This window comes from Gopherus evgoodei, chromosome 2 (assembly GCF_007399415.2).
Source record: "Gopherus evgoodei ecotype Sinaloan lineage chromosome 2, rGopEvg1_v1.p, whole genome shotgun sequence".
NCBI classification, from domain to species: Eukaryota; Metazoa; Chordata; order Testudines; family Testudinidae; genus Gopherus; species Gopherus evgoodei.
In genome coordinates, this window is record NC_044323.1 from 224,991,805 (window position 1) to 225,018,465 (window position 26,661).

A 26,661-nucleotide genomic window follows, 5' to 3' on the forward strand; every position below is an offset into this window, starting at 1 on the left:
AATTTGCATGATGAAAGGCATTCCTTTACAAAGTAAACTATATCCTTTACATGCCTTCATAAATATTTGTATTAAAATATCATACTTTAGAAAAATATTTCCTCTTTTCTTTAAACCATAACTAATAACATTTTGCCTCTTAATGCCAGCAGCCTGTGTACTGGCTTGATTAAAAAAGCTGCCCTAAGGAGGCCATATACACTCTGACTACACATTAGGGGCTGTACACAGGAACTATCATATTTCATGGTGTGATGGATATAGGGTCATCAAATGTGCTTGCTAACTCACCCTTGGTTCCTTTTGAGCATGTGCACAGCTTTTTATCTTCACCATCTGCATCCATCTGTAACATTAACACAACATCTTTAGTTCCTTTTTGCCACTGAGAAAGAAAATCTTCAAAATGTGTTATAAAGTTTCCAATGCCCAGACAGTAATGGAAAGGAGAATAACCATGCCTTATTAATCCTGTCACAAAGATAAAAACTCATCTCTGAATATCTGATAAATAATCTATAGGAGATATCTGCAATGATAAAATTTGCTTAGTCAACCAACTAGTAAGAGTTACTCTTTAAGATCTGATGCCAATATCTACAGGTGTTTATTGCAGATGTAAGATTAGACACTGTGAAATACTATGATTGCTGCTTTCAGGGTTTGCTACAACAGAATTTTAAATTTAAATCTTTACTAGAGGATGGTAACTAGAGAGTATCTAGTTAGTATTAGCACCTGCAAATACCTAGTGCTAATGTTGTAAGTTAACATTTCTGAGCGTCTTCACCAGAACTTGAGAAAGCTATTTCTTGAGCTATCAAAGGCAAGATATATACTATCAACTGTTAAAATGAAACATTCAGCAAAATGTTTTTAAGACCTCTCTCTAAAGCAGTATTAGAAACATCATCACTATGTAGTATTCTATATTTTTCATTCAATCTGCAGTAATAATAACATCTTAATAAGATTTTTACCCAAAAGAATCTCTGATTTCACACACACATGCATGCAAGCATACACCCAAAGAAATACTTTGCCAATGAAATGAGCTACATCTTGGGTACCAAATGGGCCTAGGAAGCAATGCACAGATTTGGATGAAGGACAACATATAGCTTGGGATTTATATTTGATTTTGAATCAGGGCTAGGATTCAGGTTTTGATTTCACAGCACTTAAATATTGTGAGCTGCTGTCCTAACATTTCTGACTGAAAAAACAGAAACCTTGTAAGACCAGCTGTTCTCTTGACATTTTTGGCTACATACAAACCAGAATCAGAAATACACACCTTTTGGTCTTGGATCTAACCCAGAGCCAAAATTGTAGGGACAGATTTTCAATCCAAGGATTTTATTACAAACTCCTGAAATTTTAAAGAGATGAAGATTTGATGTTTTGGTGTGGAGAGTCACAGTGTAATTTTCACCAAGGATAATAAGGAAAATCTTTACTCTTTCCAAAAATACCATCAAATGTTTAGGGTATTATCTTTCAAGAGGAGGCTTAATATAGAAGACTATGCAAAGGATTAGGCACGCCTACATTTTTATTCTATCTCTGTTAGTGCCTCACTGTTTGTCCTTGTGCAAGTCACAAAAAAAAAATCTCTATGTGACTCAGTTTTCCCATCTCTAAAATGGGGATGATAAAACTCACTATGGAAGAATCTGTTGTTCTGCTGATTAATCTCTTAGGCTCAAATGCAGATTCCAGCACCTGGTTCTGGTATCTAAACCAGGAAGAAGGGAGATGTCTAGTAGATAGCAGCAGTGCCACTCTGTGGAGACCACTTCAGCCCCAATAGTTGAAGTAGCCTATGCATGGGCATTTATGCACCATTAGCTACAAAAAGTGGCAAGATAAAAATCCATGTAGCTGTGGATTCCCTGGCTCTTCCTTCCCTGCTGTCTCACAGTGCACTGTTGTGCAGGGGGCTTCATACAGGAGGGGAAGGAATGGATGCTCAAAACTGCACTGATTTTTGCTGCATACAGGCCCTCAGAGTCATGCAAGAAGGGGCTTATCATTTTCACAATGCTCTGAAGATGTAAAGATGCTTTAATGTTAAGTTCATGGAAAGCAGACAACGGAGACATTTTCAAGGTCTTCTCTGAGAGGCCTATAGGCAGTAGGACTGAATTTATCTAACTTAGAAGGAGAAAGGGCTGAGTCAACTCTTTTAAAGGTGAAAACACTTTCCTAATCTGGCCCTTTTCTAACTCGTTCTTACAGATGACTACACATGACATGTGCCATATGACCTCGCACTTCTTTGCAGGAGAGAACACAATCAATTACTTGAGCAGATATTTGAAAATATTAGATAAATACTTGAACAGTTCCGTTGCTTCTACTGGTGCTTGGGAAATCTGAGACTAAAATATGTATTGATCAAATATGCAGAAGTAAAACCAAAATGTTACATTTCATATGATTATATTTACAGGCTATCATTGTTAGGAGTAGGGATTCAAATGTTTGGGGTTTTTATTTAGCAGTGGCTGAAGGCTATCAGTAGTTGTTACCATTCTGAAAATCTGAGAACGAGTGGGTTGCAATGTGACTGCAATGGTAATGGGAAACATGGCTCTGTTCACTGATGCTGAGTTGTGATTGAAGGCACTGACCTGCCATAGACTTATAATAGGGGAGCAGGTGTGGCAATGATGGACTTTAATTTCCTTTAATAAACCTTTTATGTGCCACACTTTTACTGCCATTCTACACTCTCCAAGGTCCTGCACATAATAGGTTCATTACTTTTGATTACTGTAGTCTATTGAGACAAACAACTCCAGAACACACTATATATTATGTTCAGTTAAACCAATATAGACTATTTATCCATTGTGCATTATTTCACCTGCAACTCTACAGACAAAATTAACAACAGCTCCTCTAAGCTAAAACTATTAAAACCACTGGTACTCCTTTGTCATCATTTCATAATAAATACCACACCAATCACTGTGCTGCTCTTTTAATTATGAAACAAAAAGTGTCCACTGCTTCTACTGAACAGCAGTTACTTGGTTTTAAATACCATGTTTCATGGTGATGAATATTTAAAATCCACACAACGAGTGAAAACCAACAATAAAATCAATGTAGGTGATTTTCTCTATTGCTTTTCTTTCTTTAAAATCCTTTGAATTTATGACAGATGTTTAAACAGTTTAAGATTAAAATGGTTAGGCCTGCTTAGGATGGGGCACATTGCTTTTAAAAATAATCATCATCTTGCAAGTGTGTCTGTTGCATATAAAGTGGTTTAACTCGCACAAAGTCCCTCCTGCTAAAGTAAAAATAAATATGGATAAAGCTGTGGAAAATCATTAATATTTTGCAGCTACCTTCCTTCTCTAGTTGGAAATTTCAAGGCGATGTCCCAGTGAAGATGTTTATTGGTTTTTTTTATTTTTTTTCCCCAGAGACCATTTGAAATAGGCAAAGGCAAACATAAAAAGTTCACTGTTTCTTACTTTCATGTCTCCTGTTTTTAAGTGGAAGAACACAGCCAAGAGATACTCATCCATTCCAGCCTTTTAATCAGCTATGGCAAAAAATATGAAATGATGCTCCTAATGCGAACGTCTGCCCAACAGCTTTAAAGCCAACTTTTTTTCTCTGCAAGCAGTTTTGAGACATGTCTTGCTATTGTTACTTACACTAATGGCCTGTTTCTTTAAGGTGCTGAAACCAATGGGAGTTGAGAGTGGTCAGCTCAGAAGGCACTCATGGCCACTACAGCAAAATGGCCAAAAAAGCCAAAGAAAAATTTTATATACAAAATTATATACCTGGCCTTTATGTTTTAAGGCCAAGGTTCTTGTTTTGACAGTAACTAAATTGTTTTCCTCAAAGTTTGTTACAGATTACTAATTTCACTAATACTTTTTTTACTGAATATGTTTGGCTTTTTTGCATCTTATTGGTTGGGACATACAGTTTTTTGGGGCTAGTAAATATACTCCCAGAAAACTGACCTGGCTGACTGACCAGTACATCTGAATGCTAAAGGGAATTAATTTTTTACGAACAGACAATTCCACAGGGTCGAGAATCTCTGATTTTATTAATGCAGTAGCAGCTTTTGCCCTTACTGTTCAGATTGTTTCAATGTTCCTGATTATAGCAGCCAAATCCTACTCACCTTACTCACACAAGTCTCAGCAAATCAGATTATGTGTGAGTCGATTATGTGAGTACTTGCATGAGTGAGGCAACAAGGATTTGGCTCCAGTTTTTTGAGAGGGTTATCATTTGGTCTGAGGAAATAGCATTGGGCTGAAATATGGTATATCGAATACAAAGACCTCATCTTGAAAGAAGTTTGTTTATTCTTTACAAATGTTAATATAACTCTTTCAGAACTCCTGAAAATAGTCCATCCAGTACATTAGTTGGGAAATGAGATCAGGTGGGGAAGCTTACATTGCTAATGTAGGTGAAGGATGAAATTCACCTCCTGGGGAGAGCTAGCTCATGATCTATGCACCACTTAAGTCCTATTTTAATCTCTGCACAAGGATGAGTTTCACTGAGAGAGCTTGAGACCCCTGGTGTGGCCGTCTGCAACCTTTCCTCAGACTATAGTTACTAAAATAGGAAAGAAAAGGAAGGAAATCATCCCCAGTTTTAGCTGTAGTCCCCCCCCCCCCCAAAAAAAAGAAGATTCTCAGAGATCTTTTAACTAAAAACACCTCTGACTTTGAAAATCAAATTTGGCAAACAACTTGTCTAGAGCAAGTTTGCATTGATTTTGATATGTTTGAAAGAAATAGCAGCCCTAGGATTCTGTCTATTAACTATTTGCATACACATTTTCAGTGTATATTTCAATATACATTCCAATTCTCATATAAATACATATGCAAACAGAGCTAAAAGATTTATTATTACTTATTCAAAATGTTTGATAAATATGTTTTCATACAACAGACCACTAGGATCCATTGGCGCAATCATTTTCCTATTAAAAATAGTCCCTCTGAATACTTCAAAGAGAGTCTCTCTCTCTCCATTTTTTGATTTACAATGGTGACAAGAGCTAATTCCATTCCTGTCATGATATTTTAAAATGGGAATATTATTTTTAGGCAATCATGCAGTGTTATCTCTCATGAACTTACTAGCAGGCGGGCTGTGAGTATTCGCATGCAAAGTCAAACTCTACAAAGTCAGACTCTGCAAAGCACTGTGACCCATAGCATATGTGTGCAGTATTGTGCCCCATGGTGATCTAACAAGTGTGAAAATTACTCATCCTTCCACAATAAATAATAAACTGTGACAACTCTGTCTTGTCAGTGCTCTTTGCACTGAGGATGTGTGTTTCTTTCTTTTTTCTTTAATAAAAACTACCTTTTAAAACATACAAACAAATGAGAAATTATTATGGCAATTAAAAAAAAATAAAACAAAACCAAAATCTACCAAACCAAACAACAAGAAGATCCCAAAGCAAAACTCAGGTAGGTTGAAGATTGAGCACCAGCCTTTGACCAGCTTTTGTTTTTTTTGGTTTATGTTAGTCTTATTATCATTTCAATATAATTTCTGATGCCTCCCTCAATATTAAATTCTAGAGAAGCTTACTACGGATATACTACTCTCTGTGCAGAAATCTGATTATGTGCAGTGAAAAAGAAACATTTCATACGTTAGAGTATTGCTAGAGTAAGATACAATTACATAATTTTCAGGGATGTGCCTGTATTGAGGCCTAATCTCAGGTTGATAAACTTAACAGAAGAGGACTTTTTTTAATCAACAGGAAGAAAAAAAACCCACACACACACACACACATTAAAAAGTGCTTTTCAGGACCATTTCAGAAGGCATGTGATTACTCCTTTCTGACATCTTGCCCTTGATTTTGACACTGTTCATGTTCCTTTACCTTATAATCCTATCCTTGATTCCTCTATGAGAAAGTTGATTGGCATGGAAGTGATTGCTTTAAATGTGATCTTCCCACAATAATTAAAATAAATAAGTGCAAACAGTAAATCCAAAGCTGAAAGCACATTCAGTTGCAGACTACATAATATGAAATCCATCCAGGATACAGAATCTTATGCAGAGGGCCAAATGCTATGTATGTTTTTGAGAAGTAAGGAGTTTTTCATATGGGACTTAATACTTGAAAATGAACTGCAATGAAATAAACCTTAGACCAGAGACAAGCTTGGATAGCTTGGTAATGAGGATGATTTATTTTGATTCTCACTTCTGATTTCTGAGTTGTCACTGCTGTTGTATACTTTATCCATGCAACTTTGCACAACTGGCAGTGCTGAATATAAACCAAAGCCATATGTTTATGTCCTGTTGCCAAATGACAACAGCAAATAGTTCCATTATTCCCTTAGGTAACCAACGTGTGCCAAGGATTTCTATTAGTCTGCTTTACCAAGGCATCAGAGGGCAGAGTCACAGCTTTATGAAATTAAGGGGCAACTGCCAGCTTTGTATTTTTAGCACAAATTTATAAAATTTATCCTGCCTAAAGATTGCTTGATTTAAGTTGAAATGTGATGCTATTTTTTTCACATTTAGGAGCTTTTTAACTTGAAAAATGTTGAATTTGATATCTTCCTTCTATATCCTAGACTATACATAGTGGAAAACATATTAAGTGTTAAGAAATTGTTTCTTTTAACAACATTGAAAAAAACTGAATTATATTGAAGAGAAAACTACTAAAATAACTGGCAAATGGGACAAAGTATGTGCCTCCATCTTATAGAAAGAAGGAATTAAAAAAAAATTAAAATCAACATGTATTATCAAATCAGATGTTTTATCAACATAAGTCATCTCCTTCAAGTGAAATAAAAATGATATGTTTTAAAACATCTTTTCAGTGATGAAAGGTTTATGGAGATCTGAAAATATTTCTGCCTCTTGCCAATTCATAAAGACAGAGTTGGGTTCTGAAACTAAAGAGCAGAACTTTTATGTATTTAAAATGTTCATCTATTTGACTATGGCCAAACATTGTTATACTTGAGTCTTGCACACTGGTATATTTTAAAATACTAACCAAAATAAACACATCTGCAATGGAAATAGCAATGCTACAAATAGATCACATATTTTCCTGAGCTTAATACAGAAACATACTTTGACTGAAGTTCATTTTCATGAATGAATTCTCCCACCTTTGCCTGCTTCCGGGTGAAATTCTGTGCAGATTCCAAATGACCAAATCCGTCACTCTGACCAAGATACCTTTTCTGATTTAACAAACTATCCTGAAATTCATTCTCTGAAAGAAAGAATGCAGATACACTACATCAAACACAGATAAAGTGGGACTGATTTACATCAAATGGGGAAAATATCCAGGTGCAACACTTTCTAGCATATTATTGTCAAGTTACATTGTAAACACACAAAAAGGTTTAATGCTGCTGTCAAAAGGGGCAAAACAAAAGTCAACTCTTTTTTTTTAAACTACCTTTGGTTACAGTGTTAATGCACTCATTCACAGCTTAAGAATTTGACCTACAGCAAGAAAAGTTTTCCATTTTACTATATTTAAAAATACACATCCATGCATTTTCATCACAGAAGCATAATGTCTCTGTGGATATTCTTATAACTCCTTGTTAAGCAAAACAAAGTTTTGGTACCTGTTGTGGAATGGGATGTACTCTAAACTACTGCAAGCTTTAGTTGTAAGTTTGCTGAGTGTTATTAGTTAATTATTTAAAAGTGGTAATATTTTAAAATATTTGCATTATGCCAGTGTTTCCTATATAAACGAATTGAATGAAAGGAAGGAAGTTTCCCTGATCCTGATTTTACAGCCTTTCTCTGAGCAAATTCCTGCTGAAATCAAGGGGAGCTCAGTGAAGATCAGCTGCAGGAACAGGGATATGTGGATGTACAGTAATGCAAGCCTTATATTCAAAAGTGCTGAAAAACCTACAGCTCCTGAAGATTTTAGTGAGAGTTCAGAGTACTGGTGCCTATGGAAATCAAGCCCTTTGTGTTCAGTTATTTGCATACAGTCTATCACTGCCACATCTGCCCTGGTGACAAGAATGATGTCATTTCAGTTTAGAAGCATTTGAAACGTCAGAGTTCCCTTTGAAATACTGTACAGTATATTTAGTCAATACATGCATGATTAGCGCATACAGTACAGCCTGATGGCAACATTTATCCTCCAATGTTTGAAACTTCAAGCTCAAACTTTGTCTATTCAGTTGACAAAGTTTGATGAAGCCTTGTCAATACAATTTGAATATGTCATTTGAAAAACTGGAATGCTGTTTCAGGGTGACTGGGATTTATTTAACCGCTAACTTATGTCTGACTCTCAGTAGATCAAGTCTTGCCTTAAAATCCTATCAACTGCTTTAATTAAAACGAATAAAACTTTATCAAGTATCAAAACAGACAACAAAATAACATAGCGGGAGAGGAGCGAAAGACAAGTAGCACAGCAGCTAGAAGGATTTTAAGCTATTATACCCAATAAGTTGTTGGAGAAGGTGGTGTTTACCCTCAGAAGCCTTTTTTCATTATTCTAGCTCAACAGTAGTTTAAAAAACACAAGAGTTTTAAACCTTCGCACCTGCCTTTTCCTCTTTGCAACACACTAACCTAAAACAAAAAGATCTCTGAAAACAGACATATGCTGGTGAACAAAGCTCTTTCTAAAGTCTGAAACTTAGCAGCTTTTTGTCTAAAATCCTATCATATTACGTATTTATTAGCAATACATTTTCCATTTATTTTCTCAAAGATTGCCAATAAAGACCTAAATCACATAAGGGAGTAGTTGTAAACCCTCTGAGTTCCCTAATGTCAAACTCATTACCATCCGAATAACCACACAGCAGCACATCATCTGCACAATTGCAATTTTTTACTACTTCTAATAGCGTTTCTCAAAGGGCTCATTTTCAACTTTCTTCAGTGGTTAGTTGGCTCTCAGGGGAAAAGGAGCTTCCTGACGCTCACAGCTTCCACTCAACAACCAGGCCGTTTGCTGTCACATGCATCAGCCCTCTGCCCTAACCCCATCTGCTGTCTCTCTCATCCTGAGGGACTGAGAGTTAAGACAGCACAGCTGAGATCCTCTTGGCAAAGTGCACAAAGAGCACAAAAATATATAACTTTTCACATTTACTTTTACACAATAACTAACTGTATTTTAAAAAAACCTTACTTTAAAAAGGACTTTGTGGGAAAACTGCATTCAACAGTGCAATTTTCTATTTGATTCCTATCTGCCTTGTGTTATAGCTGATCATCTACCTTCATAAACTAGAGATTATTAAAGTAGAATAACAATAAGACTATAAAATGCACAACAAAACTCTCATAAGTTTTAATTACAAATATAACTTTATCAATAAACAGGGTGACCAGATGTCCAGTTTTTAAAGGGACAGTCCTGTTTTTTGAGACTTTTTCTTATATAGGTGCCTATTATTCACCAACCCCTGTTCCGTTTTTTCAAAGTTGCTATCTGGTCACCCTATCAATAAATAGTTTTAGATGTGCTGGCCCTCTGTTTGTTTCAGATAACGAGGGACAAACCACCTTACAGCTGATTCCTGGGTAAGAACACATTTCTGTAATATACTGTAATGCAGCTGTCATATTATCAACAAGGTATGTCAGACTACATTGTGTCATAAGATTGACATACTTAATGCAACATGATGTGTGTGTCATCTGTGTCACCTGTTCAAAGAACCATTTATATTTCAAATACAATGCTAGGTAGCATCAGATATTGCAGATTGCAAATTATTTCTTTTATACAAAGGATGGAATACCTAACTATTCAAAAGTAATTTGGTGAACAAAATATTTATTTCACTATAGAAGTGTAATCAATCGCCTTTTTTTATCCACTAGTTCTAAGAAAATTAACTATGGGCCAAACGCTGAGAGATAGTGCAAAGCCCAAGTAAAAGAGCTTTAGGCTGCAGTGCAGGTCTGAAAGATGATATCCTTTGCACCAACCCATTAGACAATCTCTGCAGCTGGCCAGCAGCCTCTATTGTCCATCCATGCTGGAAGAAAGACAGGAGGCCACAGATATGGATGTGGTTTAATTAAGCTGAACTGTATTCACTTACAATATCTGGGAGTACCTGGCATATATGATGGAAATGGCCTGTTAATCTGTTGTTCCAGGTTCTTACAGTGGCATCTATCACCACAGTACACAAGCATCTCCTAATGAAGGGGTCTGGCCCAATCGATCCAGGCTTTGCATGAACCCACTGAACCAAGTCAGTGGAGAGCTAAGGAGACTTATCATGGAGATCCCCCTCCATAATGTGCACAGGACTGGAGATCTACTGCATGAGGGCCTCACTACTTTCAACACTACTACTACCCATGAAGCTGTCATAGGATTTCTAACTACATATGAGCCTTATATACCAGAGAGGATATATGTCACAATAAAGGGCAAATGGACACTGCAAATTCAACTTGAATGGGAAAATCTACACAGAAAAAAGATGTAAAGAATATTTATTTTCACTTGTCATTGCTACTGCTCCAAGCTGAAGGAAGTCACCCTGAATCTTTGCTACTAGTCTTTTTGTTTATAGCTACTTCCAATGCAAAGCATAGAATTGACTCCTAAGTCCAAACCTAATAAGATCCATGATTCATACCATAAAGCTGATAGAAATCACAGCTTGGACTCTGTTCCTGAAATCTGATTCCTCGGCCCCTGCAGTGTCTCAATGGGACAGTGTTTGTGGGTAAGGATCCAGTCCCCTGGATCAGATCACAAGCTCACACCCTTCATCATTTCTAAAAATGTTGATTCCTCAGAACTTTAATATGAAGAAAAAATATGCAGAAAACGTAGATGATTTGACTATAAAATATGAGTTTGTTTTCTCTGTCGGTATAGGCAATGCAATACACAAGCTGTACGATATCAGGAAGGAAAAGATTCCCTCTGAACATCAAGTTTAGTTTTCTACTGATGAATTTGATTTTCCTTCATTTATTGCAACCCTAGATGATCAACTGTAATGATGAAAGTATTAAACAAATTGTCATTTAGAGCAGTCTGTGAACATTCAACCCAGAATTAAAAAAAAATACTAAAGGAAACAAAGCCCACCACATTTATCAGTGCAATTTAAAAATAATTATTCACATGTACAATAAGTGGCAATGGTTTCTCTTTGTAACACAACATATTCTAAGAAATTTAAAGATCTATAAATACCTCAGCCATAAACTTGAAGAGACAAGATGCAACAGAAAAGCAAATTTTAATCCATTTGATTTATTCTGATTTAGGCCCTGGTACTGGAAAGGCTTAAGCATGTATGGAACTTTACACAGGGCAGTAATCTCATTATCTTCAATATTATGCATACACTTATGTCCTATTTCAGCTAGATTCAGAACCATGTATCTAATATTAAACACATGAGTAGGGCTGGTGGTTTCAATGGGACTACTCATGCACATCAGTGTTGGCAGGATTGAGAGTTTAGATTGGAATGTCCTTGGGGCAGAGAATTTGTCTTTATTTAAGTTGTATTAAATGACCAGTGAACTTTTGCGCTGCATAAATAAAAATCCATTCTAATTACATTGGTGCTTTATTTCCAAACATCAGGCTTAACTTTGTTTTACCTGTTACTGCATTGTGATGAACATGAGGTCATTTTGCCTGTGCTGGAAAGCCTTCTAACACCAGCATTTGTCCTTTTCAATACCTGTGAAAATATACCCTCAGCCTTTCTTCTCTCTCTCTTTTAAACACTGCAGTAATTCCAGTGCCATGTGCAAGATCATATTTCGCCTCACAGAAGGGTTTAACTTTCACCTGATTTAAGCAACAAAATATCCCTCAAAGATGCCTGAGGCCTCACTGTAATTAACATAACTGCATTTAGATGTTATTCATGACTGATAATTCCAACACCTTGTGCAAAAAAAAAAAAAGGTTGCTTGCTGTAAACATTATAAACATATTCAAATAAGCTTAACACAATCTGCCATGCTTATTTCTGCCTAGATCATGGACCAGTGAAATGGTTAATGCAAATGGATTTATAATTTGCTTTGGGGGGCCAGTTTCTTCTCCTTATTTATTAGCCCAGCTGATGGGGCAGATTTGATGAGGCACTTCTGGAATAATTGAGTCATCACACAAAGAAGGCTGCTAGCATTCAGAGTGGTTTTATCAGCAGCAAGCAGGCCTGATTACTGACAATTACACTCTGATCCGGTGATGGAGGAGAAAGAGCCAACGAGTGGGAAATGTCCGTGTTTCTATCCAGGAATAATTTCTACATTCATTTTACATGCTAAGTGTTTCCTATCTCTGCATAATAAACTGTAAACAGGAATAGATGGCACAATGTCCCTTAATATTTCCTGGTAATGAAGACACAAATGTACAGTGAGTGCTGATAAATATAGATGAAACATAAGCTATTCTCTGAGTCTGTATTGTTACCTTTAAAATAAATTTATTTTGGAGGTAAAAGCATAATCATAGCTAATGCAAAAAAATGACAGAAGATTGAAGCTGTCCTTGTAACTACACAGAAACTTTGTAAAAGTCCTGTTAATCACTGCTGCTTTAGCAGTTCACAAGCTGAAGGTGATACACAGGAAAGTACATCATTTTGTTACTCAACTATGTAAGAACTCTTTTGGTTAGTCACAGTAAAGGAGAGCAACAACAGTGACCTCCATTAACATTTCAGAGAGAGCACATCTCAATGCTAAACTGAAAAACAATGAAGCTGGCACTAGAAGACATCTTCACTATTATAAATTTCCAATTCCCTCCCATCAGGCCTTTAAGAACAGAGTGTTTATAATGAATAATAAAGTTAGACCTTAGATTGCATGAGTTGTTATGTTTAGCAATGTATTACTGTCTTTAGAATGATTTTTTTTTACCAGTAAGATGTGGTTTATTAACAAAAGCAGAGCCTTAGAAAAATCTGTTTCCTCTGTGACTCAGAAAACAAAGTCACAGAGTTGAAATGTGATTTGTATTTGTTGATGGGCAACTATGGATTTCAGCTGGAAAATGTTAATACCTTAATCTATCCAGAATTTTTTTCTTTTTTAGAGTTGGTCAGGCATGAAACACTGAATAATAAACTTCTGCATGCTTGTTTATTCTTTTTCCTCTTTTAAGCAGCTTCATAACTTCAAAAGGACTAAAAGTTATTCTCTGTTCTCCTGTGGTAACTATGGTAACTATTTTCATTAAACTAAGCACTTAACTTCAAGGCTTGTGTTACGATGATATGCATTATTTTGAGTAAAACTACACCATAACAACCTTATGATTTCAGAGCACTTTTTATACAAAGTTCAAAGAGCACACGCCATTGATTCTGTAACATAGGGGTGCTTTTATTTTAAAATGTATTTACTCTTTTAAGTCTATGCAATTTTTCCTTCGTAGAGGACTCAATGCTGCAAGGTGCTGAGTGTGAGGAGCTGCTGCAATTGATTTCAGCAGGAGTTGACAGTGCTCAGCACATCAAAAGGGGGTGCTTAGCAGTTGCAGAACTGAGCCCAAAGTGAAAAGCCTGGCTCATACAAAAACCTATAGTCAGTTACACTTGATTCTTATGTTTTCAGTTACATAGCGGCAGCACTCATACAACTCAGGAAAGACTTGGGTAGCATTATTCACTAGTCCTGCTACTTAGGGTCCAATGTTGAAGTTCTTGCACATGTAAAATTCACATTAAATTAGATGGGACTTAGTTGACTCCCAGGGGAATTTTGTGTAGCACTGAGCTCTTAAAAATGGGTTAGAGCAGATTAGACTCTGTCAGAATGATCATCACTTCTCAAATATTTAAAGTTTTAATCTCTGTTACTACTTTTCTTGCCTGTGGTTTCTGGCTGTCTTAACCAGATTTTGGGGGAGTAATTTTACAGCTAGAATTGGTATAAAGAACCTCCTGATACAGTATAAGGAACTGCAGCTCATTGACTTATTTAATTATTGTCTTTTGTTCATTTTCAGACATGGAGCCAAATGGTACAATGAATCTAAAATACAAGTTATAATTTAGAAAGAGACAAACACCACTCAGTGTTCAGATGCATTCATCTTCTTCAGCGGCCTCTCTCTTCATTAGGCATGACAGACGCATTCTAAGGAGTGGGGAAAGTCACACAAAAGGAAGAAGTGTGCCATCCTTCAACATGCAAATCACACATGTTCATTAACTTCAGGAGTGTCATGTGAAGTACAGTCTGTCACAGCCTAAGAGACTTCAATGACCCAAACTACTAAAGACAATTAGACTTGCTTGCACTATTGCACTAACCGTAGGTTCCCGGAACCACGGTGAGCAACAGAGAAAAAACTTGAAAAATGGAGCAAGAAAGACCATGCATACATGAGAACTGAACAGGGCTTTGCTTGCCTGACGCCAAAGCATTGAAGAGATTTATCAGGCTGGATTCCCTCATGTGGCCAAGATATGTTCAGCACAGGCCCAGAGTGTGAGTAAGTCTTTATGGTTTTGCCCAGCAACTTATATGTTTAAGGATCCATTCTAGCAACCAGGGATCGTTGGTGTGCAGCAACATTCTGACCATTCTCTCCTTTTCCTATGCCAGGAGCCAGGAGAAGGTTCATATAAAACCACTACAGCAGCTTTATTCCACCTTGGGATTGCCCTTTCCCTCAGGAGGCTGGATAAATTGACCCCTTGGTGCTACAGGAGCAGGGCAAAAATCTGTACCAGGACCATCATATACAAAAGAGGCACCTTGAAGTGGATGGGGCTTGAGGAAAATGTCATTCCTGCCTCTGACACTGATGTATTTTGTGACCTTGGTCAGTCATTTAACCTTCCACTAAAAATAAGAACAATGATGCTTATCCTACTTTGTAAAGTGCATTTTGCAGCTATGGATGAAGCATGTTATAAAAAGTGCTAAGTATTATTATCAGCATTCATTTAGTTTACCAGCACTTCAATACTCCAGCTTCCTCTGAGACACATGCTGCTACCTAACTAGTATATTATTTAGGGTTTTTTTTTCCAAAAAAATGGTTTTTCTTTCTCTTCAAACTTTTCCCAAGAAAAAATGTGAAAAACAATATTTCCAAGAAGAATGGAGACTAAGGAACAAATGATGTATGGCAAGGTAATTTGAAAGATGTTGCTGGTCCTTTATCTGCCATATTTTTCGCAAAATCAGGAGATTGTTTCAATATCCATACACCTGGACACGTGTCCTATAAAAGTCTGTTGTGTTAATGGCTTAAATGCTTTAATATTAGGTGTAAATCATTCTCTCAGCAAATATACTTAGTCCTTTCTGATTTGGATGCTTTTTCTCTCATTGATGAAAACATGACAACAAGCATGTGTACTTTTTTTTGTAAGTGTGAATTCACATATGATATAGACACAGTAAACACTAAATGGCATTTAAACAACTTCTAAAGGGAACAGTTTTGGCTGATACGAGTGTGATAGACACACTCGTAGAGTAAGAAAAGATTAAACACAATTCTAAGCTTAACCTTGATACAGAATGTAAAAAAAAAGGGTGCTTTAGAAACTTACCTACTGTAACTATTATATCCTATTAGTAAATTAATAACACTTCAACAGTCATTCTGTTATGGAACATTCAGGTCATTTACACAGAATATGACTATCTAGGAGATCAAATATATGTTTCAAATGTTATTTTGTTTGTGTTATCAATAGTTGTGATTCTATACAGTTTACATTGAGATTCACTGGTGAAATCCTGGGTTCACAGAGGTGAAGGATAAAACTTCCATTGACTTCAGTAGTTCATATTCCTATTGTTTATATTCTGACAGCACTCACATGGTGCTAGGTGCCAGCCACATGTGTATATGAAAACGGAACTCCTGCCTTGAAGAGTTTAGAATTTAAGATGGTTATAAACTCCTGAAATGTCATAAACACACACCCAAATGTGGTACTTCTGAAAATGTCCATAGCATGCGTATGACTTTAGCTGATAGTTATATTACTTTTGATAAGGCCTGAATCCTGAATCATGAGTCTGAATATGTTACCGTAGCCTGTCCTGTCCTTTAGTTCCCACATGAAATCAAGGGTTCTGTCTCTTCTGTTGGCACTCCAAATCCTCAAATATTAGCAGAAAAATGAAGGAGCTTCTGGCTTTTTTATGCAGCGAATATTCCCTTTTATTTAATCTTTATTTACTCATTCTAATGAAAGGGAAATTTCTTTTTGGGCTGTCTGCATTGTCATTGATCAGAAACATTTTCTAACGCAAAAAGAAATACATACTCAGGGTAGGTCTACATTACGAAGACTATATCAGCATAGCGATGTCATCATAGCTATGTTGGCATAATCCTATAGTGGTGCAGCCTACAATGATGGAAGGGGGTTTTCTGTCAGCGTAGAAACACTACCTCCCTGAATGATGGTAGCTATAGTGACAGAAATATTCTCTGTTGACAGAGCTGCCTCTACACTGTGGGTTAGGTCAGCACAGGGGTGTGGATTTTTCACATTCTTGACCAATGTAGCTATATCAGTCTAACTTTTAAGTCTAGGCCAGGCCTCAGTTAAATGATAACAACATTCAACAGTGTATCCAATACCTGCCTTATGTGAAATAACTATTCTCTACCTTAAATTGTATATGCCATATATTTCTATGCATTGTCTACAGATTTTTGAGACTGTCCTCACAACAATCAAAGAAGGGAAATATTTATAATTAAAAAAAACCCCTCCAGCAACAGCCAAATGGGTGTATACCGATCTCTGAACATCCTTTCTAAGACTGAAAACCTTTTGTGCATTAGGGATCATTCTAGGCCCCTTTTAGGGGCCACACCTGAGAATGAAAGTGAATTATCAATGACCTTTTTTTAAAAAGAATCAGTGGTTTAACACTAATTTCTAATCAGATCCTACAGAAAGGAACAGCTCGCATGGCAGCTGTACTTTTCCCAGGGTTAATTACCTTTCACTGCTCCCTACTAATGAGTCAGCTGTTCCTGTCATCACACAACTACACTGTGTTCATCTGTAGCTCTAGTTGTGGACAAACACAGTAGCTAGAGCTCTGTTTACATACTGGTGATGTTTGTTGTGCTAAGATTTTGCACAGCAGTTTTTTAAAAAAACAACAACCTGAAACTCCTTTCATTTTCATATCTCTTTTCATGAAAATATCTGTTATTCAGAAAGCAGTAATGTTTTTCCCAAGGTCATTGGATTAATCAACAGGCCTGAAAAATCAAGCTACCCAAACTAAGCAACATGCAGGGGATTTTTTTTATTACTAATATAGCACTTTATTTTGAGGAGTCCAGACATCTACATCTATCTGGTATGTCCTCCATGTACTTTGAGTAAGAAAGTTTATTTAAAACATACTGGTGTGTTAAGTGGTAAAACTCCTTGTAAAATATCATTAACTAGCAGCGCAGACAATACTGGATGCAATACTATGTTAGGGAAATAGTTTATTTTACTATTGTGACAAAATCTAAGCTTTAAATAATCTTTTTATGATATTGTCATGCCATTAAAAACTCCAGAAACAAGTAAACATGTTTTACCTTGGGAGAATAGGGTCATCTTCTGTATCTGTACTAGAACCTGGGAGATCCAATTTTCTCTTCTTTTAACCTCACTCCTAGGGACTGAGTAAGACTATGTAAGGCTCACTAAAGTTAATGAGAATTTTGCCATTGACTTCAGTGGGACCAAGTTTCAACCAATATTTATAAGCTGTCAGCGTCCTTAAACTATGGTTAAATTCTAAAAAAAAGTCTGATTCTATTGACCTGCTCCATGTGTAGTCGGAATCATATTTGTTGATTTCAGTGACAAAAGTAAGTTTTTACAGCTTTTTATTCTGTTCACACTGGAAACTCAACACAACTATAAAAGAGCTCTGGCTGCTGCATCTTCAACAGAACTGTTAACATACCTTTTGGACCAAATTATTTCCTGTGTTATACTTGTGCAACCCCACTGAAGACAATGAGGGTGACAAGATGTAACTAGGGTCAGAATATGGTGTGCTGGAAATTTATTACTTGTGACAGTGCAAAACAGAAAGATTTTCCCGTTCCAGGTTTTGCAGGGATGGCATTTAGAAACTAAACAAATTTGATCTGGAAACTGTTGAGGCAACAATAAACAAAGACTTCAAGACACCACTTTTAGAGAGTCACCAGGAACAGCAGAACCACACTTTAATTTGATGAGAGCACTCACTGTTGACCAATATGAGACACTCATTTCCCCATTGCTCCCAGAAGCTCAGTGAGTCCAGGCAGCAAAGGACCAGGAAATGTACAGTTAAAGGCATTCAAAATCCATTTGTTTGTTTGTTTATTGATTGATTGATTCATGCATTAGAAGAAATTCTCACACAGTTTTGGATTTTAATGTGAAAATGAAATTCTTAGAAGCTCACTAACCAAGCTGAAAGACTCACAGAAACCTCAGATCACTCACGTTGGCCCAGGGTCCTCCTTCCCTACACTATTTCCTTCATCCAACAAACTTTCTAGTCTGTCTTGCAACCCCAATGGACCCTCACACACATTCTTCCTCTTTCCAACATATCTTGTATTACCCTTCTTTATCCTTAGAAATCTTCTAAGAGATGAGTTGGCCTTTTCCCCCTATCCTGAGAAACTTCAGGCTACGTAGGAAAAAAGAATGGCGTTTTCAGTTCAACTTCCAATCATTCCTGTGGTGCAATATGGTTAACTTGGGACACAGACTATAGTAAGATTCACTGGTGTTCTATCTGAAGCAGGAGGACTGTTTCTCCTCATATTGTCAATGGACCAGGGTGCTGGAAGACAGTTTGTTCTCAGGCTGAAGCTGTGCCCTCTTGCTGGCTCCCACCTTGGAAATGCAAAAGGTAGGAAGCATGCCAGATACTTCCCCTGACGGCTTTGGGTATAAAAACCGTGAAGTCACCTTCATGGTTCAAGTTCAAATGTTTTATTTACTCTTTGCCCTCTAAATATTACCAGTCTAATTATGATATTTCTACATTCTAAGAATGAGGAATACCAAAAATCACCATAAAAATGGGGGGAAATGTTAAGTTTTGAAGGACACACACTGGCCCATAGTTGCCTTTAAAATGTTCACATTTACCATTTGAAAATGATTAGTTACTGCAGCATTATAGTATTATTCCCTATACTAAATAAGTAAATATGGGAAATATTGTAGTATTATTATTTATATAACTCCTATTGAGTTATAGACAAATGCTGCTTACTTTTAAACTGCATTTGAAAATAGACATTAGTCGAACATACTCTGGTCACTACATGAAAAGCAACTTGGCTGGTCACGTCAGGAGGAGGACAGGAGGCAATGGATGTGGGTTAATTAGGCTGCCACTTTATTCACCTGAAATATCTGGAAGGACCCAACAATAAATTGTACAGTGCAGGTCATCTTCCTTCCCTTAATCATTTCCACGTAATCCCCCACCAGCTCTCCTGCTGCTTTTCCCTCACAGGACGTGAAAGGGGGCTGGAAAAGGAGTGAGGGGATCAGCTCCCCACCGTTCCAAATATAGGCGCCCTCCTGTCCGCCTCCCCTTCTGCAGCTCCCTTAAGAGATGCTTGCCTTCAAACCCTGTTCAAATTCATTTTATCTAATAACCATATCCTTTCCATACTGAAAACCTGCACTGGATGTCTGCTATGAGTTGTATACACTAAGCTGTGACATTATAGTCTAAACCACCTGCTCTGCCTCACCAAGTCCCAAATCAGCTGCGGGGAAGGCAAAAATCCCCACCCTGAATTGGCTAATTTGGCAGTGATGGAGAAATTCCTTCCCACCCCATAAAGGGGTAACTAGCATAATGTCCACAGTGGTTCAAGAGGAAACCTGGTCCTGTTGCAAATTTTGTGGGTGGGCGGGCGTGGGTGCTGCCTGCTCAATCACAGTAAGAGAGGACTTTTAAATGAATGCACAGAATATAAATATCCCCCACTGTTCTGGTCATCAGGAAGGGCAGTGACTCTCTCCTGACCTAGCCTGACTGCTTCATGCTCTTCTCTTTTTCCCTTGTCCTATTCTGTAAACTTTCCCCCATCCCCTCATCTACCTGCTATAGGGAGAAGGGCCTTTTAAAAGGAGTAAATACCCCTTTTCCTCTGGCAACCAGACAAGTTCTCACCACATATATGCTGCTGTGAGCACATTTTTAATGGCAACCACTGAAAAGATAAATGAGGGAAAGGTCTATTGTGAGAAGGCGGTCATGAAACTTGTTGGTTTTGTCAAGAAACTACAATATTTTGCTAAGATTCACTTGTAATTCACTTGGATTTTTACTTTAACATTTATCATTTGAAAAGATTAGTGTTACTGCAGCATAACAGTATTTAATCCCTATAATAAATAAATATAGGGAATATTTACATTTATTATTATTATTATACTATTATAATATACATAATTCCCATAGTGTTGTAGATAAAAGCTAGTTACTTTTAAACATCATTTTAAAATAGTTGGCCAATAGTTTAACATTCTTTGGGCACTATATAAAAAATAACTTTTTAATGGCAACCACTGAAAGGAAAAATGAAGGGGAAATTCTATCATGAGGAAAGTGGTCATGAAACTTGCTGATTTTGTCGGTAAGCTAGTATATTTTGCTAAGATTCAGTTGTAATTCACTTGGAATTTTACTTTGACAAGGAAGAAGTGAATCTGTTGGTTTGTGTTCACTGAAATTGTACAAACTGGATTTTGCACAGCCACAATTCTGAGCACCCTTTTTAGTAACATGTTGGTCTTGATCTTAATCCTCAGACACATCTATGTGTTACAGGAGACACAGAAATCCTAGATGCTTCATAAAATACACCACTAAGAGTAAGAGCCAGGAAAGGGTAATGGAGTACCAGGGGCCTGGTTATGGCTCCCTGATTCTTAGGGCCAATCTGGGCCAGCCATGGACATCATGTTAGTTAGGGCAGGTGAACAGCTGCTCCAAGTTACATCAATTGCACACAATCCCATGGGGACCACATGGCAGCAGAGGGTCAGCGTGGGGTAGTGGAGCACTGCTCCACTCTCCTCCTTGGAGGGGTTCTCAGCTGGACTTTTACAGCCAATATCTAGTCATTTTGCCTTGCCTGAGTGGTGCAAAGTGCCCATATCCTTTCTGAGAAACTGTCCCTATAACTTTAAATACAAATATTCACAAGAAAATTGAAATCATAAAATATTTTAAACATAAGAAACACTATATAATCCTCAAGACATTAAATATTTTAAGAGGATAAATACACTCCAACTTTACAAATATATATTTTTAATTCATATAACGTTCTCAGTGACTGAAGTCTTGGAGTGCAACAACATACATGACTTCTATAATGTCAGATACATAAAAAAAAAACAGCCAAAGAAAATTGTATACCAGTCCCTCTCTCCAATCCACCCCACCTACCAGGTAAGAGCTGGAGAAAAGAGATTAAAATTGTACCATTCCCTGAAGTTCCATAACATGAGGCTTTCAGACCAAAAGGAGAAATGAATTCCAGATCTGAGGGTCCTTTCTTGAGAACATCCTGCCCACTGATGTTAGATCTGGAGTTTATCAGTTTGAGCAACACATCTGATTTCATGTAGCTTTTTCTACCATGTATCAATCTGAATCTGAAACAGTTAATCAGTTGGTAGTTTTCTTTATCTTTTATTATCTAATTACAGGGCAAGGAACATCCTGGGGAAAAAATTCTACTTTCCAAACACAGAACAAGGGCTTAACCCCCATACACTCCAGAGGATACAATAAAGCTTAAGGGCAAAATTCTCCTCTCAGACACTTCCAGGAATACTCAGCTTTGGTATCCTGATCCCTACCCATATTGATGAGAGATGTGCACATACCCAAGTTCAACAGTACTATGTGTGCGAGAAAGGAGACTTTTGACTCACGTTTGTAATACATCATCCATGCCGCCCTTACTTGCATGAAATTGCAACAAGAGGTGAGAATCTGTAGGGACAAGAAATATGGACAAATGTAATGTGTTTAGAATAGTTATGGGAGGCAAGGTCTTCCTAGAGGTAGACTGCACAGGAGACGCCAATACCAATAGCTATATTACTGGGTCAACAGCTTACAGTTTTTAGGAGGTGGATTTTGAGCAGCATTTTAAAATAGGGATAGAAAATCAGTGAGGGAAGGAGATTATTCTCGAGAGCTAATGAAGTAGCAGCATAGACATCTCAGAGAAGAGAGGAGAGAGTTAATAAAAAGGGCTAACTAGAAGAAGGAGTCACTGGTGTAAAGGAAAAGATGAGTTAGATGTGGGTGGCCTTGAAGAAGAGGACCATGATTTCATACAAATGGGGACCGAGTAAAGGTTTCTTAACTTTGTATATTAGAAAGGGTAGTACAAGATTAACTCAATAGAGCTGCCCAAGGAGACAGAATACCCAAATGACAAAGCAGCAGTACAGAGTATTTAAGATTAATCAGGGCAGATGTAAATTCATTTGCAAATATTCCATGAGATAGTGCCTCTTGATAGCTCAGTGGTTTGAGCATTGGCCTGCTAAATCCAGGCTTGTGAGTTCAATCCTCAAAGGGGCCACTTAAGAATCTGGGGAAAAAATCAGTACTTGGTCCTGCTAGTAAAGGCAGGAGGCTGGACTCGATGCCCTTTCAAGGTCCCTTCCAGTTCTGGGAGATAGATATATATCTCCTATTATTATTAACTAAAATGCCCTATTTTTAATTCTTGTACTGGAAAATATTTTAGAAAGGGAATAAGAGTTTTGCTTATGAGTGTAAGCTTTTTCATGTGAGCTCACTTCTGATGTATGAGAAGTACTTCTCTATTAACCTGAATTACAGCAATTCTACCTTCATGGTTGGCTTGTTCAAGTTTAGATTCACTATTTGTGATGAGCTGAGTGCATTGATTGTGTGATTATGGAGTGCTGTCTATTCGGGAACACTGACGGAACCAATGACAATCCTGCTGTATTTTAAACATTTCTTGCTATCCTTACTAGCACTTGGTTTGTTTTCTCCAGTGTGTTCAGGTTGATGCAAGGTTTCAGAAAATAAAAAGAAAAAGTGAGATCCCATAAAATGTTATAGCATCCAAAAATGCCTGTGTTGTGTACCACAGACCTGCATTTGCTCAATCAAGTTTGGTAACTTTGTATACAAAGAAGCATTTCCACAATCAATCACACAATTTGTGTTTGCAGAAGTGGGGTTCTGCAATCACACTCAAAGAACCCTTTTCAATCTCATTCAGTTAGTTGGTGGATCTTGAGAAATAAAGTCTTGATATTAAGATTCACCATATTCAAAGACAGCTTAAGTAAGTATATGAACAGGGGGGAGGGAGACTTATTTCCTGAGTTTCAACAGATGTCATACTTAATTGGTTGTGAAATAAACCAGAGCCGCTCTCGGCCTGTTTCCCTAGTTTCAGCAGTGAAGACATTTTCAAACATGTTCATTTCCCTCCTGTTTGCCATAATGAGGGTATGGGGTGAGACTCAAACCTCTAAAAGAAGTAATGCAATATGCATGCTGTATGTAGGTCTTCAGATATACTAATTAATCAGAAGGGAGGTTTGCATCCTTTGCTCCTGTGAGAAATATGGCAATGCAGCAATAAGGAAGGCAGTGCAAAGGATGGACAATTTGCCTGACTTAGACATCCAGGTTCCTGTAATAATAATGAACAGCCCCTTAGCCCTCCCATCTGCTCCAAGATTTTCCAAGCCTCCCTAATGCACCCGTGCCTGTCAATGTGCTGTCTCACCTCTTCCATAACTTCGGTGCTGTCCTGCGACATTCTGGCAAAATCCACTCATTTCAGTATAATTACAGATTAAGTGTCTCCTAGACACTCCCTTTTCTCTTGTTGAGGTTTCCTGTTGGAAGGAGCCAGAGGGCATGATACCTAGCAAGTAAGCCAAAGGTCAAGCATGGCACAGGAGTGCTAAACATGCTGAACCATGCAAGAAAAAAAGAAAGCATGTTTGTTACTGCCAAAATAAAAACAAGAGTTTACATCAGTGCCTGATCTGTTGCCTAAGGGAGGCTAATAATAAATATAGGTATGTGTTTCAGAATGGCTGTGGCAAAGTGTCTTAGGCACCTGTTTTATCTGTTAGTGTGTGCAGCCCTCAAAATTAAAATGTGCTTTTCATCTGTGTGGTGAAAGGCAAGTTTAATGCTAAATATGCAACAGAGGCTGCCCCGTGAAACACAAATATCATCAAGTTCCAAAAAAGTTCTCTACAAAACATATTCAAACAAAAATTTAATGAGTTTTGTTTAAAAAAAAAAGAAGGCCAAGGTCAATCTGTTTAATTCACTTGTGACAACCAAACCGAACAATATTTGTTCTTCTAGTTTAGACCTGGAAGCCAGGTCCCAACAGTAAGAGGACAGAGCTTTAATCCCTAGAAAAAATTCAAATTCCCAAAGTGCACGATGGAAACCAATATAATCCCTCCTGAAGTCAGAAACAAAACCAGAAAATACTTTACTATTAAAAACAGCAGTAACCTCCACGATCTCTAGTCTTTAATTTTTTACAGGTCTGACTTTCGGCAGATGACCTCGCTTGTTTGTCCCTACATGTTTTCCAAAATATAAAAGTGAAATAGAGTCCCAAGGGCACTGTACTTGAAAGGTTATGAGAGTTAGAGAATTTTAACCATGCCTGCCAAATCAGCAGATGGCTTGTGATTATAATTATATGCATCAATAAAACGAATAATCTTTACAAAATTTGAATTTCTACTAAAGTAAGGGATTTAGTAAGCAGATGCAACAGAATGCATTTTCTTTAACCCTTTTTGTAGACACTGCTGCCTCTTACACAAATAATGGGGAGAGCCCTCCATAAAATAGCTTGACCACCCACTTTAGTATTATGATTTTATTCCTTTTGACCAAGTATTGCTGTTGTTCAGACAGATTCATGTGTTCAGCTTCATTTTGTTCATGGCACGTCTGGCATTTATATTTAGGATGATTCCCTCTTAGACCAGTATTTCAAAATGACACCTACTACTCTAAAATTTTAGAGACACAATGAAAATGTTTTGTACTGAATTCATCCAATATGTTAGAAAAACAAAATACCCATACCAGTAGTTTATATCGCTCGGATACTCCATTCAGTTTAGGATTTCATGGATCGCTATAGTTTGTGTTCTAATTTAGCCAGGCTGATTAAGTTACATTGCTGGGCAGTATAATATTTTCTCCACACTATGGAAAAATTGTTAACCCTTTTTTGTCATGTGAAGTTGTATGATGCATAATAGGGTAAGTTAAAATATATATCATAATCTCAGATTTCACTTACCACAGTTATCTTGCAACTGATTTATGTAACAGGATCTGGAATATGTATGTAAAATCGTGACAAAACAACAAAAATAGGAATTCACACTTAAGTCTGAACTAATGGTAGAAAGTCAAACTACACTAAAATTAAAAACCAAGCACAAAGAAGTGAGTTAAATTGACTATTTCTGGATTATATCATAAAACATTACTTAAACACAACATTCTTGTTTGCAAATGTCTTTCAACTTCTGACATAACAAAGGGAGAAAAGTTCACAAGATTATAAAGTGTAATTTTTTTTTTACCTGTGAGAGAAAAACAGTCTACATCAAGGATATTCTAGTGTCCTAAAATCACATAATATATTTTGATTGAGATGTATGTATTTGAATATTTTAAATACAGATTTTTAACAGGCTAAATATGTATTTTGAGAACATACGTTATTTTATTCAATACCATAGTATCTCCGATGGTGAGAGTCCAAAACAGTATTTTGATGCTTTTTAAAAAGTGGATTTTTGACTTGAGGGATGACAGAGCCATTACTCTGTATCATGTAAATCCTTCTTAGCATAAGGATTATTGACCTGATAGTCCATAGCAGTGCCTTTGGAGCCATTACCATTTTGTTGTGCCAATCCAGTTGCCGTACATGTGCCCCGATGGGGGGGTCCATTTACTTTTTGATAGATGACGGTTTTACATAGGTGACTCTTACTATCACTAATGAAAGTTACCGGTGGAAACTCCTTGCAAATTAGGAATAAAGTAGAACCTTAGGTCTTCACAATATCTGACATTTTGAAAAAAAGTTTTAAAAACTTGTTTTCTCCATGTATAGGAGGACAAATAAATGGCTCAAAATTAAAACTCCTTGATGGAGGGGAATGCTTATGTAGGTATATAAACACAAAAAATTGCCTAACAGATGTTCTCAATATCTATTAAACAAATTAATAATGCCCTGATGCTCCAAACTCTTACACAAATGCTTAATTTTATTCCAGTAAGCAGCCCCATTGACTTCAATGGGACCACTTGCATGTGTAAAGTTAAGAATGCGTGTAAATGCTTGCAGGGAAAGGGCCTTCATAAGTAGTTACCCACTTGAGAATTAGCAAGCCAAGTTATGATCACAGAGCAAGTTTCACAGAAAGATTATCAATCCATGTAATGTAGAGATTTGTAATTTAAAATGTTAGCAGAAAGTTAACTTTAGAAAGACACATACACTTTTATGAGCAAGAATGAGAGACTTATTAACAGAGCAATTGAGATCAA

The 26,661-nt window shown here is 37.0% G+C and overlaps 1 protein-coding gene across 1 annotated transcript in view; it reads right to left on the reverse strand.

Moving 5' to 3' along the window:
- The window catches only part of ST18 (ST18 C2H2C-type zinc finger transcription factor), a 116,113-nt gene that overhangs the window by 81,759 nt on the left and 7,693 nt on the right, over positions 1-26,661 (reverse strand). Inside the window, 2 exon segments of the mRNA XM_030553082.1 lie at positions 292-346; positions 7,176-7,282. Coding sequence (XP_030408942.1) covers positions 292-346 — 55 coding nt within the window. The 5' untranslated portion in view covers positions 7,176-7,282.